Raw genomic sequence first — 22018 nt, 5'->3', positions numbered from 1 at the left:
TAGGCTGAGCAGATCGATTCATTACCACACTCCTGCAGCTACCAAAAAAATAATGCAGGTTTAACATGCCGAAGCTACACCAGGGCTACAAAACACGCACGCTGTAGTGGAGGGCTCCGGATTAATTTCGACTAACTGGGGATCTTTAATCTACAGCAAAATCGTGAACACATGTGCGTTTTTACTTTTCACCTCCATCAGGAAAAGTGACCAGCATCTAAAGTCAGCAAGAAGCACAACGACCTAGCCACTGAGCCACCGCATCGGGTCTCGTGCAACAACAAAGGCAAGGAAACATCAGTTCTCTTTGCTTTCCCCCCTTGCACTGTGGGCAGTACCAGTGCTTTGTTTCCGGTGCCCGCTTAAGACCGACTCCAGAAAAATGAAACCAGGTGCAGGCACAGGACTTGTCACACGCCACCATTTTTAAATGCACAGCATTTCAGTAACATGCAGGGGTTTGTAACATGCAGGGGTTCAGTAACATGCAGGGGTTCAGTAACATGCAGTGCGTGAGACATGCAGGGGTTTGGCGAACAGCCCAAGTAAATGCAGGTGCCAGGTTTACGATTACTAAGGCTACACGTGCGTTAAAGAACAAGCTCACTTAGCTCACCGTTTAAGGGGGATTCACACGACGGACATTTCTGGAACCAGACCGGTGACGGCAGACGACAGCGCGGATGAACAGGGCATACTCTCGACGCATGGGCCGTCTTCGGGCCATTCGGGCGTCGGAAAGTGCAAGAGGTTCGAGTGGTTGAGAGAGGTTAAGAGTACCGGCAAAGATGGACGCCGACCAAAAGCGTTGTAGCGCTGTGATGGCTGTAGCGTTGGCCACAAGAATGAGATCACGTATACTTGCTGCGTGAGAACGAATGTATACAGAAAGAGTAGCGCCCACGTTTTCTGGTCCTGCGTTTCTTGAACTCCTGCATTCTTTGCTGACGCTTCACGCGTTCCATCTTTCTCCACTTCCTGACGTAGCTCGCCAAGTTGTTGCATGCCTGCCTCGCTTCTCATTTTGCTATCACCGCTGGGCAGGCAGTTGACAAACACTACGTTCATGTTCATGTTTGTTTCTGACAAATCAAATGCCCTTGGCGTGAAAGCCTTGTACCGTGGTGCTACCGTGCCAAGCATGCGCCCCACGGGAAAAGGGCCCATGTTTTGACCAAAATTGTACTTGACATACCTGGACATGCATTCACAAATTCAAGTTTTCTTCCCTTTGTTTAAATAGGTATGGGAGTGCAAGACGGAAGCACAAAATTGTAACTTGAGTCTCTGAACAGTGGCAACAAAATAGGACACCAATGTCACTAGACAGATTGACACAACCTTGCTCAATCGGACTTCTCGTCTGCCCACATGATGGTTGCGATTAGATAGTAATACCACTGACCAACCTTTCAGTCTAACTCATTCAGCTTGCCATCAAGGTTGGTCTTAAGAACCAGCCTGAAATTAAGACTTTGACAGAAACTTGGCTGGTCAGTGTAAATCTTCAAATAAAATGCAATGACAGTGACCTCAAGTTACTAAACAGTGAATCAACATTTCAGACACTCGAACAGTAGATAGTCTCATCCACAGTTGAAGTGATAAAAAGGAAGCTAAGAGTTTAAGCAGGTTGCAGCACACAACCTGTACCACCTAGGTTTCGGTCAGTACGATTGAGCATCCTTCTTGTGTGTGCATCATTGGAGATAAGTCAGGCCTTAAGCAGCAGCAGCAACACATGCCCTGCCAAAATATATTTTGTGACTTCAAACTTGTGTGTATTTGGCGAGGCCAAAAAGGACACTAATCTACTGTTTACATTGTTACTATGTTGCTGTAACCGTCTCCAAATTTACAAATTCAAATTCACCGATGTATTCTTGCGGCCCCCAGGTGCGGAAGCGCAGAGAAGCATGGCAACCGTTGCCACTCACAGGTGTGTGGTACCCCACCACCACAGTTTTGAAGTCGGGGGAAGGCAACAGACCCTTGCCTGTCATCTTGGGTGGGCTGACCCCCTCTCGCACTTTGAAGTAGTCTTTTGGCTTCTCGACGCCATTGACCATCCAGCGCACAAGTTCTCCGTCCGAGTCCACCACGGCGCAGAACGGTGTCATGGCTGTTGCCGTGCCGGTGGACGTGGTCAGATGTCTTTGGTTGAAGATGAGAGTCTGAGTCACTCCTGAAGACCCCATCGGCGACACAAACAACTCATCCGTCTTCGTACGAACGAACAGGGCTTTGAGACCGCAGGCCGCCATCCGCACCGGCGTGGTGCCCTTGTACTCCACGATGTAGAACACCTCCCCGTCCGGTACGTGGCACGCGCAAATGCTCAGTTCCTGTTTCAACACACAGGGGGACCATCTCTTCCGATGGCTGGAGCAGGCCGATGACAAGGTCTTGGGTCGGGGCCATCATGCGCGTCTGCAACTGTGTAGGGTAGTACTGGGACGTGAACGGGCACGCGCGAAATGTCAAATGTTTTGACGAGTTGGCGGGAAAGTAGCTGTATGCGAAGTCGAGCAAATCGTTACAGCCGAAACCTGCCCTGTTCGTCGCCGTGTTTTTCTTCTCGAGATATACTCAGGCGGCGTCCACGTACGACCAGCTGGGCGCGGTGCTGTTGAGTACCCACTCTGTGCGCGGCTGGGCTTTCTTCACTTCCTTCATCGTCTTTGGGGCAGACACCGTGCCCGTGCTCGCCTCGACGTCCCTATCCTCAGTGAGGTCTCGGACCCAGGTGGTGTCCGGTGCGGCCGAAGCCAGTCTCTCAAGCTGCGGGAATGCCATGCAGAAGCCGTACAGGGCAACATAGGACACATGGTTGAAAAAGCAGGCCGCAACCCACGCTAGGGGCCCCATGTCATAGCCGTCATTTGGGTCAACCAGCCAGGGGGCCTCCAGAGCCAGTATGCGCCGGGTGAACTTCCCCAGGATGTGTGTGGTCGCATACGTTGCCAGGTTAATGGGGGTCTTTGCTGGATCTTGCTTCGAATGCGATTTTGGGCCTTCAGGGCATTCTGGGCCCTCTGTTCTGCAGACATTCGTTCTGGTGCTACCTTGGACAGGCGTTCTCGTACCTGTTCCTCGTCTTTCTTGACTTCCGGCCTGCGCGGGACGGCTGGTTAAACACGGCCGCTCTGTGTCTCCCATGGTCTCAAACGTGTCCATGAGATCTTCTAAAACCTGGAAGCGGTTCTCCACTCGTACCGTGTACCGGGGCTCTGCCTCTTCTTGTTCTTTGAATTCCGGGCGGCCTGTCGGCTTGTCTGACTGGAACACCTCTTCGTTCACCAGTCCGGCAATCTCCAGGTGTGCGATGGCGCGCCGCGCTGGTCCCGCCAGCCCAAAGGCCGAGGGTCTCCGCAGGACCTTGGCCACCGCCGCTGCCACGCCGTGGGAGCAGGAGGGGAGCGCCCCGGTCAACACTTCGTCCTCACAAGCCAGGCGGCAGGCATCTTCCTCGTACTTGCATTGTGATTCCTGGCTTTCCTTGATTCCAGGCCAGCTGGCTGTGGCCTCGAAAGATCCTTCATCGGGGATGAAGTCTTCGGGTACGCCTGCGTCCTCCTAAATGCCCATTGAGTGGGACCTCGGGAAGTTGGCACGCACAGAGTCAATTGAAAAAGCAGAGAGTGCCTCTGGTTAAACTGGTTTCACTTCGGCACGCAGTAGGCTGAGCTTCACGCCGCTCAGAGCACCCTGCAATATTCAGGTGGGCATTAATGCCTTTGCATTCACAACTCAAGAGTGCTTAGATGTCCTCAAAGCTTTTACAGCAGAGCTGTATGTGAAATCAAGGGTTGGACGGAAGCCCGTCTGGTCAGTAAAACATGACCACAATAAAAACTGGCACTGGCCAAGAATATTTATAAAATCCAAAAAAGATTTTTCGGCCTCCCGTATGGGTGCCTTGTTCACAATCTGGATGGATTTTATAAACATTCCTGGTTAGTGCTAGTTTTTATTGTGGTCAGACCTGTATGTGGTGAGCTTCCCATGCAGTTTTTATCTGTGTCCAAAAAGTCCTGAGTGTCCTTTATGAGGACACCCGGGACACCCAGAAAAAAAACAGTAAGGCATGTGCTGGCACATGTCACAGCAAGATGAAAGTTTGGAAACAGTCCACAGAACATAGTGCGCTATTTTTGATGTGATGGTGGATTCAGCTGCCTCGGAAAAAAAGCTGGCCACTTTTGAAGCCAAACGAAGTGAAAGTAGATGCGATTTTAATCAGCAGTGGTGGGCGGCGAGTTGCAGTGAAGGTGCCGGAGAGGCTGCCCGTGACGGACCCAACAGGAAGACTAGTGTCACAATGTAAAGAGTGCGGCGAAAGGATGCCGGTACCATGCCAGTAAATTGGACAAACACAAGGGTGCGTGTGCAAATTTTCAGAGGGATTAGGTTAGGCAGGTATTTGGGACCAATCATACAGTGTGTCAGACTGTGCTTCAAGAATGACTTTGATGGTGGTTGGCAACATTAAGGATATTGCAAGGCGTTAGGGTGCAACGAACATGTTGCTGCGTATTTTCCTGAAAAGCTAATGGTGAAAAGTTCAAAGTGTGTGGATTACCAAGGACTCCTAACTGTGCAGTGCTGTGCTGCAGCTCTGCACGCAAATGGACACGTATACATGTACTCCCCCCCAGGTGCTACACAACTCGACTGGTGGAAATGGCGTGTAGTCGGCATCCAAACTATTAATGAATCGCCATGAATCGCACATCACTTGGCTCACTTGGTAGAAAAAGTGATGTACCCAAAGCTCCATAGCCAGCCCCCGTCAACCAAAGCTGCATTGGCCATTGTGCGAACTCAGCTACCCAAGCACACCTATCTTGTCGAACTTGCAGCTGCTGTCTTTCTCCTCCCCCGTGGACACTATCATTCATGAAAAAATCAGCCATTCATTCCCCTCTCTAGTTACTTGTTTCTCATAACAAACAGTAGAGCATTCTTTTTCCCATATTTTGCCATTGCCTTCCTGTATTTTGATATTACTAAATTGGCCAGGTTCTCTTGATGTTTGCACAAATATGTACAACAGATGTGCTATATTGCTCTGTCCACATATGCCAATGTTTTCCCACAAGCCTGCAGTGCCTGAACCAACAAAAACTTTAAAAAGAAACCCAATTGCAATGTCCACACGTGCAAATGTTTTTCCCATGGTTTTTTTTCCACAAGCCTGCAGTGCCTGAAACAACAAAAATTAAAAAAAAAATCACCCAATGGGGTGCTAAACTACACACTGTATTGAATAGTTTGCAGTGGTCTACATAAGAGAAATAAACAAGATATTTTGTAATTTTGCTTTTCTGTAGGAGCGCTTTGTGCAGAAAAGTATTGGTTTGGCTTTTCTGCACAGCTTCGGTGTCGTACAAAAAGACATCATTTGATTACGTCCTTTAGGGCACAGCTGTGTTGTCATGCAGGGAATATGTAGCGTTTTGTTTGAGGAGCTTTGGCGTTACAATGAAAAGCAAACATCACTGTATGGAATGTGCTCCCAGACAGAATTTTTAGGGGCTTTTGTCTGCACTGGCTCAAGGGTTTGGCAGAAAGAATGACTGGTTCCTGAGCAAGCAGGGCCTATTTTAGCATTGTGTTAAATTGGCCTAAGTGATTGAAGATTGCCTGTTTTGCATAACAAGAATGTCAACAGCAGAGCACTTATTGAGGCCCACATGCTTCTCATGGATACCGACACACATTTATGTTCAAGCAGTGATTTTATTGGTGAAGCTACTCGAGGTGCACTGTGGAACTGTACTGCAACTTTCACCAACAGGACTGGACAATCACAGCTTGCACTGATATCCACGCAGGTGGTGTTGCTCCGGTTCCTGTACAAGGAAGGAAAAGGCACAAAATAGGACGTGCACCATTTCTACATAATTGTGCAACATGTATCATAGGCCTTGTCACAAGTTACCTTGTGACAAGTTACTTCAATTGTCATTGCCACAAAGGTTCTCAACTATTTCTAAAGCCTGTTGGTCCATGGGCATAAGTGCCTGCCTTGTAAAGAAGGAAAAAAAAAAAGAACAAGGCATTTCCCTATCCGCCACCTGAGAACGCGCTCTCTCGCGGTCAGGCTCCGCCGAGAGACAAGCAGTATTGTGAACGTAATGTGGGACATTTTATTCTTCCCCTAATGGGCAGATTTCTTGAGTGTTCTAGTGAATGCCCGTGTTTTTTTTTATACAGCATAAAACTGCTGTTTGGCAGTTACCAGTAAACAGAGTGCTTCAATATTGCACTTGTACCCACATTAACATCAAATATTGCAAGTAGCAAATATTTTTGCGCGTTACAAAATCAGACATACCTCAATCACTAATACATAATGGCAATGGGATGAAAGTTAACAGGAAAACAATGAATAACACGTCATAGGGAACAGCAATATGAGAAAACAATAGACCTTCACACAACCGTACACTGAAAGGGAAAAAAAGAATGGTGGCAAATTAAAAAATCAAGCTGGGAAACACCGATAATATGACAACGCAATAGCACATCACACAACCAAACTGAAAGGGAAAAAAAGTTAGCAAATGCAAGATTGAACCAGCATATTAAAATAAATGAGCTACTTCTGACCAGATGTAGATAAGAGTTGTTGCATTAATAAGTTGCAAAAGGCAAAATTCACTGACACAAAGGCGGAATTAGCTTAAGGGCTGTCCTGATCTTTGCAGCCTGTTCTTTGCAGCGTTTTTGCACCGCTCCGAGCATACTGGAACCTTATTTAATTTACTAGCGGCGAGCTGCAGACACCCCCTATGGAACAGTTTAAGGCAGACAGGACATTTTACATCCATTTCGGCTGCATTCAGAACGGGTTGCCTACACTAACACTATAGCTATGCCGCTTCGGACGCACACGAACAGCAAGAGACTGAAGGAGAGGAAAATCATCCATTGTACCTGTTCATATACATTTGAACAAATGTCCGCGTAAAGCTTTCTGATTAAGGGTAAGGCTGGATGGCTCTTTACCTGAAGCTATGTAACACATGTTTGCAATTGCAAATAAGCCACAGTCAAGTGTGTTGCCCTGGTTTGGTGCAGGTTTGCTTTCTGTAATGAGTGCTGCTGATTTAGACTTTAGCATGTTACAAATTTGGCGAACAACATCAGGTTGGATGTCCCGATCGGAGCCCTAAAGATGAACAGTATCATTGGGGCACCAGCATTTGTTACAGTAAACCAGTGGTTGGGATTTCTAATGTGAAGGATCTGGACAAATGCGCCAGTTATTTCGGAAAACCTCAGCCCCTGCGCACATAAGACATCCTGGAAACCACTCATTCCAGGAAACGTTTGTCTGATCAGAAATTGAGCTACATTAATCACGCTGTCTGACAATGAAGTGCTCCCTTCTACAGCATTTAGGTCTTTATCACAGAGAGAGTACTGGCCATACAACCCCAACAAGTCTGCTTTTATCATTGCAAGGCTTATTCGTTTCTTCTGCAGGGGGAAAACTTTCCGCTTTACAGTTTTAACATTCTTCTGGCTTTTGGCTTTTGCCAAGGGTATCTTTAGGTTTGCGGTGCTCCCACCATCCGCAGCAGACATTTGCTGAACTTGTAACGGGGCAGGTGCACCCTGCAAATTTACGGTCATTTGGTTGCGAGTGAATGCTGTTAAGCTTCTAAAGAAGGCATCGCAGGATGAAAGCTTTTCCATTAATTCGTTAGTGCCCAGTTTGCCAATACATTAGCCAATAATGTGGACATTTCGCATGGAGCCTTGAACGCATAGCAATACTTTTCCTGTGGAGTATCCAAGGCGGCTGAATGCTGCTCGTGACTGTGCTCTTAGTCTTTGTGATTGCAGTCGGTGGAGAGCTAGCACAAAGATAAAAGCCCTTTCGCCACCTGTCTGTGATGCAACCCGCATCAAAAAGAACTTTTTTAGCAAAACGATGGGCTGCAAAGATGTGCGCACAGGGCAGGCCATACTGACCATGGAAGCTGCACGTGCAAGTGGTTAGATTGTGGGTAACACTGTACTCCTTGATTGCAAAAGTGACTTGCCACGAGCTATTTCTTGGGCTAACAGTGTACTCTGATGCATTAAGCTTTTCGTACTGCTCTCGTAGTTTATTTTTCGTTTCCGAAGTACAATGCGATGCAACTGCTACCTCTAATCTATCTATAGCGCCTACTCTTAAGCCCAGTTTCATTTCCTTTAGCTTGGCAAACTGCTCAAATTCACTGTCTGTGTCAACGTATTTTAGAAGTGCCTCTATGGCATCAATCAGATGGAGGCGTGATTGAAGGTAAGATTTTATCTTTTGATTATGACACTCAATTCTATTATTTGTATTATATTGCCTAGCGTCAGGACATTTAGCCGGTACGCGTGAACCCAGAGTTCCGTACAAAATTGCAAGTTCTGGTAAGTTCTAAGAGCAAAATTCTTTAGAAGCAATAGCTTTCAGTTTATCAAATTTTGTAAGTACTCTTCTGTGCTACGGGAGTAAATTAAATTATAAATGATGGGCTTCAACTGTTTAGAATCCATCTTCGATTTCTCATGGGCCTGTCTTTCCAAGTACCATGAGCACGTGCCAAGTGCACAGCAAGATTGTAGCATTGGGAATAAGATTGCCCAAAATTTGCAGTGCATTTAAAATCCTTGTCTACCATTACAACTTTGCAAGCAGAAAGTACAATTGGATTCAAAGCAACAAACTTGGAAAGCATGCGCTGAACAATTTCTGTAGACTCATTTTTCAAGAATGCATAACATGCACTCCTTCCATGACCAGAACTGTCTTCAACTAAAATCGAATAAAGAACACAATTTTCCACATTGACTCTGCATGTTCCGCAAACAAAAAGTATACCGGGATAATTATTCAAAACATTTGTGATGGAGGCTGTTTGAATTAAAGATGTATTGCAGCTCACCCATGTTGTTTTTTTCATAATGAACAGTAAAGTTTGGATCTTCTGCAACTAAGCTTTCAATTTTTTTCACAAACATTTCTCCATGAGCTGCATCATTGCGAATAGGAATATAATAGCATTGCGAAATGTTGTTAAGATCCTTTGTTTTTAGTTTTACCTGTCGTACTCTTGACCTGTTCCCAAATTTTCCTTGACGGTACACCAAGATTTTGTCAATTGACAACCTGTGCCTGCTCCTCGCTACTCAAAAGCCTGTTCTGCGGGTACAAAGCATACAACTGCAGATCACGACTATGTGCTGCCTCCACTTTAGTCACCACATAGTGGATAGCTAGAGAAGCAAGGGCTACTAACACATTCCACACCCAGTACCATTGCAGCTCTGACTATTTCTCTTGCCAGTTCCCCGGGACCTTACTTTATCCCCATGAACACACTTGTACACAACCCTACAATACAACTCCTCGCGCAAGTCAGGTGTGGTGTTCTTGTGCGAGTCACTAATTGAAACAACATGCCTGCCTTCTGCCCACCAAGCTTCGAAACACTGCCGGAAAGAAACAAAGCTGTCAAACTTAGCACCCACAACTATATCACTTCCTCCTCCTCCAACTAACATTGTAGCATCCAGGGCATCACAACAAGCTGTCTCGCAACCTGGGTCCGTTTTTGTCACAGCCTTTCCTCGATTGGTCTGGACATCAGAGGCGGCGACCCCCTAGCTCGGCATCAAAGCTACCAGACGTCTACAACTCTTGGAAGCATTGGAAGCAATGTGACCAGCCTTGAATTGATTACCTACTCTTGTGCCAGACCTACCGGTGACATGGCTGTTCTCCGGTCCGAAAATGCGGCTTTTGCAGCCAGTGACCTCAATCACAGCACCAGTCAATGCAGCTGTAGCCACCTGACAGCTCTCCCCCTGCCTGGAAGCCACGTGCTATCTATGCCACATCTGCCATGAGCAGTGCCATGCGAGGTGTTAGCTCCACCTTGAGTGGGCCTACCAAAGCCAGCAGAAGAAGCAGTAGCAGAGGCTCACAGGCACTGGCAAAGGTGGGTCGCACTTCAAGTGGTTGGCAGCTGCCGATGCCGGAACACCGCTCGCCCTGTTCACTGCTGGGACATAGTTTTGCTCTGGCTTTCGCAGTGCTGCCTTCCTCCTCCTCTTCTTAGACAACACCAGTGTCCACTCACCGTGGTGAACATCCCTGGGCCCGCAGAGGAGTGCACAACCGGGTGATACGAATCTGGGTGATATAAAAATGATACAAATCCAGCCAGTACATCCCAAGATATTGTACCTGACAGCTGACCTCATGGGAAAAAAAAATTGATCTTGAGAAATCAAGTCGGTCATTTAGCCGACTTCAAAACGCGACAGCTTCACAAGTTCTTATGGTACAGCTATAATATTTTGCGGGTACAATATTTGGGGCCTGTAGACTGCAAATAAAATTAATAAAGAAATTGATTTTTTGGTAAATTTTCGGTTCTCAAGACCATTGTCCCCCGTTAAAGATGCCACAGACTTCCGTGCTGCAAAGGCGTGCCTGGCAAATGCCAGTGGTGCTCTTCAACTCTGTTATAACAAAGTCATGATTACTTCTACCAGGTACAAACACAAATGACTATGTCAAGTGGACTATTGCGACTTCAATCTGTGGGCTCCCTTTTTGCTGCACGTAGAGCAAATCGGAAGGGATGTGCCATTTTGCGATGCTACCTTTGCTACTGCAAGAGATTTTTTTTAGGAAGGTTATTTTACCTGAGCTGTTCTCAAAATATTTTGCACGACTGCAGCAAAATGGTGGCGTGTGACAAGTCGTGTGCCTACACGTGGTTTCATTTTTCTGGAGTCGGTCTTAAGCGGACACCGGAAACAAAGCACTGGTACTGCCCACAGTGCAAGGGGGAAAGCAAAGAGAACTGATGTTTCCTGGTCTTTGTTGTTGCACGAGACCCGATGCGGTGGCTCAGTAGCTAGGTCGTTGTGCTGCTTGCTGACCTTCGATGTTGGTCCATTTTCCTGATGGAGGTGAAAAGTTAAAACGCGCATGTGTTCAAGATTTTGGTCCATGTTAAAGATCCCCAGTTGAAATTAACCCAGAGCCCCCCACTACAGCGTGCGTGTTTTGTAGCCCTCGTGTAGCTTCAGCATGTTAAACCTGCATTGTTTTTTTGGTTGCTGCAAGAGTGTGGAAATGAATCTAGTCTGCTCAGCCTACTCATCAACTCGGAGGCCTTTTCAGCTCTCAAAAACAAATTTCACCTGCTCACCTTTTGAAATCTACTCTAACATGAAACCTCACCTCCAATGCTCATAAATTTGCCATCACGTGTAGGCACAGCAAACACACGAGCTTGAAGGTTAGTTGAAATAGTTTCCGTGTGCTTGAACTTTCAAGGCTAGTGAACATGTGCGCCTATCGTCATGTCGTGCTGCGCAATTTTTTTTAGTTGTCTTTTGTTAGGACAGTCAGTTTATTCATGCTTATTGTTACTTCGTGAATGTTTACACTGTTTCCAGTTGGATTTGATTCTTTGTTGGAACTCATGTTGAACGTTCTTTTCCAAGACTTTCAGCTGTCTGACCTGTATGTCTTTTCTTTCCCCGCAACTACCTAATTTCTTTCCACATTTTAGGACTAGAGTCGATGGGGTGTTAGCGTGTTTGACTAGAGGTGCCCGTAGCTGGTGAGCACGGGTTCAGCTGGTGCAAACATGTGGATCTATCATTGTGTCCTGTTTTGCAATTTGTTTCAGTTGTCCTTTCTTTGCTTGGACAGTCATTTTATTCATGTTACTTTTTGAATCTTCACACTGTTTTCAGTTGGTTTTGATCCTTTGTTGAAAGTCATCTCTTCAGTGTATGTGACCCAGACATTTTTTTTTCAACCAATTTCCTTCCACACTTAACGGCTTGAGTTGACGTGTGATTGTGCTTGACGCAAGGTACCCATAGCTGGTATACATCCATGAACATGTAGGTCTATAATTGTCTCCCGTTTCGCAGTTTCAGTTGTCGTTCATTGGCACAGTCCTTTCATTCATGTTTAATGTTATTTCCTAAATATTCATAATTTTGAATTGGGAGAGCCACTTTACCCATGTTTAATGTTCTTTCCTAGATCTCAGGAATGCGAGACTTGTACATATTTCTTGCAAATGATTCAATAAAGCATCTGAAAAAATCTACAGTGACCTGTATATCTTCATACTAGAGTGGTGCATTTTATTTCTGCACAACTACAGTCAAAACTGAACATTAGACAAAACGAAGTTACTATACAGGTTAGCTCATTCAGAAAAGCAAGGCAAAATGTTTTCACACTGTTTTCAGTTGGTTTTGATCCTTTGTTGAAAGTCATCTCTTCAGTGTATGTGACCCAGACATTTTTTTTTCAACCAATTTCCTTCCACACTTAAGGGCTTAAGTTGACAACGTGTGATTGTGCTTGACGCAAGGTACCCATAGCTGGTATACATTCATGAACATGTAGGTCTATAATTGTCTCCCGTTTCGCAGTTTCAGTTGTCGTTCATTGGCACAGTCCTTTCATTCATGTTTAATGTTATTTCCTAAATATTCATAATTTTGAATTGGGAGAGCCACTTTACCCATGTTTAATGTTCTTTCCTAGATCTCGGGAATGCGAGACTTGTACATATTTCTTGCAACTGATTCAATAAAGCACCTGAAAAAATCTACAGTGACCTGTATATCTTCATACTAGAGTGGTGCATTTTATTTCTGCACAACTACAGTCAAAACTGAACATTAGACAAAACGAAGTTACTATACAGGTTAACTCATTCAGAAAAGCAAGGCAAAATGTTGCATACAAGGTTAAAACACTACACAAAGAGAAAGCCCGTATAGGTGGTATTCATTGAAAAGTTTAGCTGTCAATTTCTTCGTTTGGCAACACTGAAATGGCCACAGACATGGCCGAAGCGCCACGGACATGGCGCGGCTTGTGCCACTGCGGCCGCACGCTGAAGATAACACCGGCGTGCGTCGTCTGCTCCGTTTCAACCAGATTCTCAACGGTGGTGTCAACAGAGTTGTTATTAATCGCACTCACATTGAAGTCGAGGCATTACTTTGGGTTCGGCGAGCTAGAGCTTTGAATGTCCAACCCATATCGTGCGCTTAGCACGGACAAGTACCGCCATCCTGCGGAGCCCGACGTAACCAGTAGCGGCGCACTCACATGGTTACCTGCATGCGTGCCTCGCTATTGAATACAGGCTATATGCTGGTGTTAAAAGCTGCCAAGTCTATTCTAAAACAGCCACCGGCAACTAACTGCTTGATAATAGACTGGTAATGGAAATGCAGCATTTCATTCGAAAAGAGAGGTCTCATAATCTAACATATGCAAAGGGCTGTAGCACGTGTCCGGTGGCCAGTATGAAATAGGAAGTTATAAGGACCTCACATCACCTTTAAGACTAAGCCAACATACAGACATAAGGCATAATACACACTACTATTGCCAAAATACACAAGGACCACAAAGCCAAAGCAAGTTTCCACATTCATGAGCAAGGTGATTTAGTGCAGAAGGACTGTCAATTGGGCTAATTGGTACTTGTTAATGATAAAAAAAAAAAAACAGTACAAAGACGATGAACTAGGAAAAAGACAGGACAGTGCGTGTCCTGTCTCCCTTCTTTTTCTACTTTGTTGTTTTTGCGCTATTTTTTTTTCCATCATGAAGATGATTTAGTGCGACAAAATTGTAGTGATATAGCTAATGCTTCCACTGAACATGCCACTTAGGATGTGCAGCCAACAATATGCCTTTAAAGGCACATGTTAGCGCAAAAGCATTAACCTTTCGAGGTCTGTCCTGACAAAGCAAAACAGCCGTAGCTGCCCGTTGTAAGGCTATGCGCTGTTTGCAGCGATTTAAAAACAAAAAGCGGCAGAAGGGAAACTGTTTTTCTGCAAAACCTGCAATAACAACCCTAGCCTGCACCCAGAATGTTTTATTAAGCGGTTGCACATGCTGCTCAAACATTGGTAAAAAAGTTGCAAGCACAACGCAAAAAAAAAAAAAAAAAAACGAGTTTTTTTTGCACAGTTTGTATTCTTATTCGTGGTGCCAGAAATTTCCAAAATGGTTGTGGAATGGAACGGCCGGAAAGCAGGTAAACGTTTCAGACTGCAAAGCGTCAAATGGAACGCATTAGGCGGAACAGCTGGTGTCTAATACGACACACATCCTCCAACAGCCCACAGCGCACAGAAAACGAAAGCAAACGAAATTAGTTAAATTTGGGTCTGGGTGGGATTCCAACTCAGGTCCCCAAGATGCGAGTCAAGCACGCACACCCCATCCACTTAAACTCCACAACTGTAGCTTACTGAAGCCACACTTGCTGCATGCATTGCGGGCTTTGACTTACAAACCATGGGCGACTAGTGCACACAGAGCTCGGCATTGCTTGGCATGCCGTTAGGCTCAACACTATCACAAAGCAGCACTCAGCAGTGTTAAGTTTGACATTATTGCTTTTGCATCCACAACTCACAAGTGCTTACGTGTCCACGAGCTGCATAATAGAACGTTGCCCACATTGCCAGCCCACAGGTTAAGAAGCCTGCCCATAATTAGCTTCTATTTGTTCCGCAACAATCGAAGGACAGAGATTTGACAGCGCACAGCACACAGTGACAATTTTGTCGATGGGCGTCACATCATCTCCAGGTCGGTGCGCAACGTATTCAACCGGAAGAACACTCTTTAGTATATCGAACTTGTTCCTGATGAGGCGGATAACTCTTTCCACATGAATTTGGACATTTGAGAGCTTCCTGGTGCCTTCGACTTCTTCGGCCGAGAGCTGCCGTTTGCCCTTGGTAAATGCTGGGATGTGAAGTCGAGCACAGTAAAAGCTTACACTCTCAGACATGTTGAAACTTTGATCGGCAAGTACCACGTCACCAGGGAGTAAATTGTCTAGTAGACCGCAATGCTCCATGATGTGTTTATCACTGGCCCGCCCTCCCCACCCTTCAGATATGAATGTGACAACACCTTGAGGGGCTATTCCAATTAAAAATTTGGCTGTGTTGCTTCCCTTACACTGGGACCATGTTTCGCTTCGTAGCAAAAAAGATGACGGCCTCTCAATCTTCAACTCAAAGCAATCAATGATTACCGCAAGATTATCTTGAAAAGAGTCGCAAAATGCCTGTGGCATCGTTCGCTGCAGCACATCTCGCCCAGGCCACACAATCTGCGACTTCAGCCTGCAGTAGGCGACGTGCAGCCATTTGTGAAAGATGCGCGATACCGCGGACTCTGAAACACCAAACCAGAAGGCCAGGTCAAGGTTCTGCAAATTCAGCTTCAGCTTCACTAAAAACAGGACGAATTCTTGAAACTTCGTCAAGCTGTTAGCACAATGCGCGACGTACCCCTCCATCTGGCTGAACAAGGCCAGCAGAAGTGCAAAGTTTCCCATCCCAGTGTAGAAGGTAACCCTTGTTTTGAAAGTCCTGAAGGCCTCTTCCGTCAACTGAAGGCGCTCAATCTCATTCTGCTGGGCGTGTATCCTGTCATTCAGTGCCACACATTGCTGCTCCAGGGCAGCCATGTCCCCCATCGTCAAGTCGGTCAGCACAGCAATGCCTGAAATAATAAAAAAAAACTGCTACTCTGAGGCAATTTTGCTAAGTGCATGGAAGACTGTTTCAAAGAAACCTGACGTTAAAAATTGCACAAAACGACGAACGTGATATGTGAAAAGCAAACATAGAACAAAGCACAGTTATGCGAGTTTCGTTCATGCCAGCCTCGTCGTTTTCCGCAATTTTTAGCACAGTGCTGTGAAGAGAATGGGTGGACCTTTTTGTGCTAAAGAAATCTGAGAAATGCCCATAGCCGTACAACTTTTAACTACACTGTAGTTTTGCGGATTCAGAAAAAAGGGGAAAAGACTGACCTGTCTCATTTTCGTGCTCGTTGACTCCGCCGTCACGATCTGGAACGGCCGCGACGTCCCCGTTGTAGCTGGGGTCCATCGGCTGCGTGGACGCCGCGTCCAGTGCCACCACCGCGGCTGCGTCGGCCTCAGCTGTCTTTTTCACTGCACGTCGCTGGTTCAATCGCTCAGAACGCTCGGTACACCCGCGTTTCCTGGCGTACCCAAGTGCAAGCGACGGCGCCCAGTCAGGGTGCGCCTCCTCCCATAGCTTGGCTGGCCTGCCTGCAAGCACGATAAAAAAAATCTGCAATCGTACGCGACGCCTCGATTTACTGTAAACGTTGCTGGCTTACCTGTCACGAAGTGGGCACCGCAGACTCGAATGTTAGGGTTGTTCGGGTTCAGGTCAGCTCGTTTGATGCGCGATAGCCACATGCTTCGCCGTCTTGCAGTGAGCTCCTTCGTCCTCTCGCATTGATTTGTCACTACTGTCGGTAGGCGGAAGAGGCTGGTGTTCGACGAATTCGCTCTCGCCTTTGACTTGCTGCGGTTCGAGCACCCCACAATAGCGCACATGACCATAGTGAAACGCCAACTCGCTGTCGCTTTCCCGATTCTCTATGGTTGCGCGGGGAGTGCGCTGCGGTGCTCCGACATGGCGGCGATGTATCCCACCATTCCCGGCAGTGACGTAGTTGATGTAGTCTCTATGATGTAGTTGCCAGGCCGAAATTCCGAAACTCCGAAGACGAATCCAATAGCGACAGATGTTTCGCCTAAAAACACTGCCAAAAAGTACGTGTATTGGAAAAAGTACAGAACCTATAGCAGCTCTATGTTTCTGGAAATTACGCGAGACTTCAAAGTATGACGAATTTAAAAGAGACCTTGGGGTGTGTATTGCTAGAACTAAGAAGCAAAAAGTTGCAGTTAAAGTTCTTTCATAATATTTACTACAATCAAGTTAGGATACCCCGTGATAAGTACTTACTTTCACCACACTACATATCGCAGCGACACGACCACAACCATAAAGTACATGAATATCGCAGCAAAACTGAGTTGTTTAAGTTATCTTTCTTTCCCAAGATGTCAGTATTGTTGATAATGAAGCGTTTGTGAAGGCTTTGTGAAAGTGCATGTGTACGCATGTATTAGTGTAAATTGGACGTTGTTACTCTGTTTGTTTTTCCTTGCATTGAAATTTTTCACATGTGTACCCCTCCGCTGTAATGCCAGTAATGGCGATGTGGATAAACTAATAAATAAATAAATAACTGACTCTTCGGCAAGCCTGCACTGTGAATAGCGCAGTAAGTTCAAATAAAAAATATAAAAATATATATGAGATGCTCAGTCTTGGTTGCTTTCAGCGAAGTTCTCTGCATCTGCCGGGGAATTGCGGTTTTTCTTCATTTAGGCCAGACTCCCAGGCACCCTGTGCCAGATTTATTCTCTTAGTTTTTGCCAGTAGCGGAGGTAAATGTTACCGCTGACGAAGACCAGTACGTTTTGAACTTCATACACTTCGTAAGACTTGGCAACAAGACTCTTTCTTTCATTGAAGTCATGTGCATTCGGGCAGCGTGGATCCAGCAAAGGCCGGATATGCTGATGATCCACTGCGACAAATGCAGTGCAACCGAACGGAGCTCTTCCTGGAAGCACATCAAGGACATTCCTCGATTAAGCCTCCGATACGTCGAAAACCCAAAAATGATCTTCGGTAAAGAGTTAAGTTCTGTTCAGCACGCCTCGGACATCGTTCGCATAAGGATTCTCTAAAAGTACGGAGGCGTCTACCTCGACAAGGAATCGTACCTCGTGAAAAGCTTGGACAAGTATAGACGTTCATCATCATCATCATCATCATCGTCAACAGCCTATCTACGCCCACTGCAAGGCAAAGGCCTCTCCCATTATTCTCCAATCACCTCGGTCCTTTGCCAACTGTGACCAATTTATCCCCGCAAACTTTTTGATCTCATCTGCACGTCTAACTTTCTGCCGCCAAGTATAGACGTTATCAGATAGCTATTGGGTGGCCTCCCGGACAAAATCTTGGCATACAAGTCACCATAGCCCGCAAGGACGCCGAGTACCTCCGCCTGTGGTACGAGTTGTACCAGGTCTACCGTCCTTCTATGTGGTACTGCAACGGGGGCGAGCTTCCAACCAAGAAGTTCCTCGTACCCTATCCTGACCTCGTCTACTGAGTGCCTTATGATTTCGATGTGCACGAGTCCGTTACACTACGCCAGATGAGGAAACAAGAACATGAGGGTCTGTGAATTAAAATGAATAAATAAAAAAAGTGTGGTGATGCACACAAATTTTCAAGCACATGTGCATACAAAGAGTTTGGCAGTGAAGTAATATTCAAAACACTTGGTCCAAGCCAGTGCTCTGCAAGAACACCAACGGAGCTTTGGTAGCCCGTACGGCCTGGCGTGGGTCCAACAAAGGACCCAAAACTGCCCTCAGTTCAAGGCTGGGTGGTGCGGCATACACAGAGATGTTAGGACAGTCTGCCTTGCCACTGTAATTTTGAGCACATGCAGATGACATGTTTGATGCCTTCTGTTACGTCGCATGTTGAACACCGCACGGTGAAAAGTCCTGCTGAATTTTGAAGAGAGCCGCAACTATAATGTTATCGTAACTCTGTAACTCCGTTCGTATCCAAGAACTTTGATGTTCCTAGATACGAAACTGATAATAAACACTGGCTTTCATCCGCTACCTCGTGGACACGCCGAGTATCTCGATGTTTTGGTTGTGATCGCGTGCTGTTGAAAAAAAAGGTGCGGTGCCTTGACAGCCGAAATTAACGACGGTCTTCCAAGGAATACAAGTGGTGACAATCCGAGGCATCCGCACATGTGCTCTTACAGCATGAGACGGAAGCAACTGCATGTCATCTGCTATAATGCGGCGACGAGCCGCTTAGTTTGCGAAAGCCGCTCTCGCAAGTTCGTGTCGCACGCTGCTTGAATGAAATTCGTAACGCCGCCAGACGCACTCCAACGCCCATGCAAGGAGCCATCGGATGGCACTCCAGACACTACGTTCTGTATTTCCAAAAATGGCAAGGGCGCTTGGCAGCCGGGACCCTGGAGATATGCACACAGGGCACATGCTGCCCGCCTCCTGCTGCTTTGGTTAGCTGTTCGCATAAAGTGACAATATTCCTGGGACCCCAAATTGGGACGAGGGTAAAGGGGGAGGGGGTGTAAGGCAGAACGTGGCATGTAGCTTAAATGACAAATTGCACTTTCTATTACTACATCTGCATGATACTTCTTGCTTGAATGAATTGCCCTAAACCTTCGTTTTGTCTGACGTATCTGTAGTACCCCTTAACGTCATGTGCAGATTCAGCTTAAGTAACAGCATTGCTTTGAGTGTGGTCAAACGAAGCTGCGCCTTCTCTGCACCAGTCCACATCTTAATCATCCAAGAAAAACTCCCTTTCAACTGGTGCATTTTTGCAAGGCACGTCATTTGTTTCAAAGTGCTGAAGCACATCCACCCACCGTTCCTCAAACACAGGAGGCTGTGCTGAATGGCTTGTTGGTACACTGTAACTTAAAAAAAAACAGCTCAGACGACAGGACTAATTGAGTAACACAACACAGGCGGTGTCTTGTGTGTTTCTTGCTTAGTCCCGTCATCTGCACTGTTTTTTTGAAGTTCCTCAAGCGGTTTCTTTTGGCTCTTCCATTCCTCCAGCTTTTCAGCCTAATGACGCAGAGCTTGATACCCGTCTTCCATGCTTTCGGCCTAAGGCGGGACAAAACACCTGCCCCCCAAGAAGACTGCCAGGACAGCGTGACCACCGCCGTATAACCGGGACATATCCCGCTTAAATCGGGACATTTGCTCACATTTTGTTAGCATGTATAGCAAGACATGGCTAATTACGTGTGGCGGCAGTTGCAGCATCATGGCAGCTGCAATTTTGAATAGTTGAGAGCTAGTTGTATGCAGTTATGGTTGACGTTGCAAACCTTTGATTGCAACCTTCGTGCCAGAGTTTTCAGCTCGTGAGCACACTTGCAGGCGAACCCTGCATGGTGATGGCATTCCAGAAAGCGCCAAAATGTACGTACTGCAGTTTGTTCTAATCATAAATACTGCTTATGCCAGTATGTACTACGCTTGTTCCCAAGGAGGAAAATTTCTCCTTCCCCTCTGCTATACTCCTCCATTCTCACTCACTTTCGGCGATGGCAGGATTAGATGGTTCGTGTGGACGCTGCACGAATACCTATTCATAATGTTGCCAGCAACAGTGGGACTTCTTTAACGAATGCCTCTTCCTAATGATTGTGACAAAGCGCAATGGCATGCCAATGTTCCCCTTGAGAATGTGATATGTCGTAGGTATCGCATGTAACAACCAACACATGGTCCTGACCATTCCTTGCTAATGAGCAGATTGAGGAGAGTCTTGGTCCTCCTCAAACCAGACGAGGGCAGGTAAACCCGCATCACTCGACCGAATTGTATTCTTCCTACTCATGTTGAACAGCTGCAAGTTTTCCAGTCCTTGTTAGCTTGAGTAGGGGCACATTCAACGACAGCTGCTCCAACGATGCTTCCATCCTTTTAAGATGCCTTTGCTTCCAATTCCTCTGACAGGAAAGTACTGCAATTTTATTACAGTATGTGATAGCCAATGCAGGTATGAATAGTACTACGGTTTATTGGCGTAGAGTTCCACTGCTTCCCCTTCAGTATGCACCTGACTCTCCCTGACTGGTTTCCATGCACCGCACACCACTCCTTCACTCCCTGAATGGAAGCACCACATTTGGCAACCCACAGCACGGCCACACCTTCCTTTGAGCTCGAAGTCGGCCTGGAGATGGGATCCGGTGTCCGCTCCTGGACGTAGTTGCTGGCTGTAGATGGCTTCAAGTAGGCTGGGTGATTCCAGATGACATTCCGATAAGTTAATTAAGGAACAAGCTGCACGGCCAACTGGACCCTTGTGCCACATTTTGCTTCACCATTTGGGATACTTACTGTAAGGCTGTTCCTGGCTGTGTGAACTGTAGGCTTTGTTTCTAGCCCTGAATTCCCAATTATTACAGCGTGGTGTGAGCACTTTAGCAGCAGCTGGCACAGTAGTCCTAGGTAGTGGACGATTTGCAACCTACCGGGTGAAAATCGATTGATTGATTGTAGGGTTTAACGTGCCGACGCAATGCAGGCGATGAGGCGCGCCGTAGTGGAGGGCTTCGGATTAATTTTGACCACCTAGGAATCTTAAACATGCGCCGAAATTTCGAACACACGGGCGTTTTTGCTTTTCGCCTCCAGGTGAAAAGCCACTAATACCTGGTATGGTCTTGTGTGACAGCAGCCACACACTGATGTCATTGCACTTCTTTAAGAATTGTTTTGCCCTTTGTATGGCACCCCAAGTCCACTTCTTTTCCACTTTCTGTATCAATAAAGCACTCACTCACTCACTTACTTTAATTGCTCCGAGTTTAATAAGCGCTCGATGTGGCATGTATTAATCCCATTGTTCAGTCAACGCCGCCTGTATAAACATTGCCTAACGCGTCGGCTGCTTTCCAATAAGAACAGTAGGGACGCTTAGTTCAGGCACTCATCCGCTAGGTGGCGCGCGCCTGCGGACGTCCCGCCTTACATCACTGCTTGCGAGTCGCGAACGCTGCACCCACATCTACGACGTGTGTCTGTCACCTTGCTTGTTGGGTTTCAAGAGCTGTTTCGCTCACGTCTTAGCCGCGATGGGGTGCCCTTCTGGGGCGCACTGCAGATCTCATTAGGCAATGTTTACACAGGCGGCGTTGGTTCAGTGGACTGCGAGACTTTATCAGTGCGTGTGGTTTTTGGAACCAATATTCTTTACATATGGAGTGACAAGACACCAACAATGTCTTTTGTTGTCGGCCAATTAGGTTTCTCAATTTTGCAAAATACTGAGCAATAGTCTGCAACCAACTGCAGTCTTGTCCATCCTATGAGAAAAGGTCGACACCAACTATGAAAAACAAGCTGTCAGGTAGTGGTGCAAGGTGTCATGGTTCAGAGGTTTGTAGCATTCTTGGCGCGCTAAATATTTTTTGGTTTAGTGCTGTATGTGCGTTCAAACACCAGGC

The 22018-nt window shown here is 46.4% G+C and overlaps 1 protein-coding gene and 3 pseudogenes across 3 annotated transcripts; 1 reads left to right on the top strand and 3 right to left on the bottom strand.

The window, feature by feature from the left end:
• Window positions 1-5722: 5722 nt before the first annotated feature.
• LOC144170135 (uncharacterized) lies at window positions 5723-16582 on the bottom strand. 3 transcript variants are annotated; one of them, XM_077699737.1, is made up of 5 exons: window positions 16232-16581; window positions 15897-16160; window positions 15370-15583; window positions 9979-10186; window positions 5723-5855 (listed from the first exon to the last, which is right to left on the bottom strand). In XM_077699737.1, the coding sequence occupies exons 1-5, from the start codon at window positions 16458-16460 to the stop codon at window positions 5811-5813; spliced, it is 960 nt and encodes a 319-aa protein (XP_077555863.1). In that variant the 5' UTR covers window positions 16461-16581; the 3' UTR covers window positions 5723-5810. The 3 variants fall into 3 exon arrangements, with proteins under 3 accessions (XP_077555863.1, XP_077555864.1, XP_077555862.1); XM_077699738.1 differs by having other exon boundaries at window positions 10134-10186; window positions 16232-16578; XM_077699736.1 differs by lacking the exons at window positions 5723-5855; window positions 9979-10186 and having other exon boundaries at window positions 12664-15583; window positions 16232-16582.
• LOC144170136 (uncharacterized) lies at window positions 5883-7707 on the bottom strand (annotated as a pseudogene).
• Window positions 7715-9555, bottom strand: LOC144170133 (zinc finger SWIM domain-containing protein 3-like; annotated as a pseudogene).
• An 808-nt stretch (window positions 16583-17390) lies between the features above and the next one.
• LOC144168560 (uncharacterized) lies at window positions 17391-18169 on the top strand (annotated as a pseudogene).
• Window positions 18170-22018: the final 3849 nt, after the last annotated feature.

Source organism: Haemaphysalis longicornis, unplaced genomic scaffold, assembly GCF_048455015.1.
Source record: "Haemaphysalis longicornis isolate Haplotype H1 unplaced genomic scaffold, Haemaphysalis longicornis Haplotype H1 scaffold_2, whole genome shotgun sequence".
In the NCBI taxonomy this organism is placed as follows: domain Eukaryota; kingdom Metazoa; phylum Arthropoda; class Arachnida; order Ixodida; family Ixodidae; genus Haemaphysalis; species Haemaphysalis longicornis.
The sequence above is the reverse complement of the archived record's forward strand: the minus strand, read 5'-3'. Positions and strand labels throughout refer to the sequence as shown.

What these genes read in the sequence shown, in the direction of transcription:
- LOC144170135 (XM_077699736.1), bottom strand. Translation starts at nt 16,460, where the DNA reads ATGGTCATGTGCGCTATTGTGGGGTGCTCGAACCGCAGCAAGTCAAAG. An exon ending in CGGTGCCCACTTCGTGACAG is followed by an intron (nt 16,161 to 16,231) that starts GTAAGCCAGCAA and finishes TCGTGCTTGCAG; the next exon opens with GCAGGCCAGCCAAGCTATGG. An exon ending in CGAGCACGAAAATGAGACAG is followed by an intron (nt 15,584 to 15,896) that starts GTCAGTCTTTTC and finishes TTATTATTTCAG; the next exon opens with GCATTGCTGTGCTGACCGAC.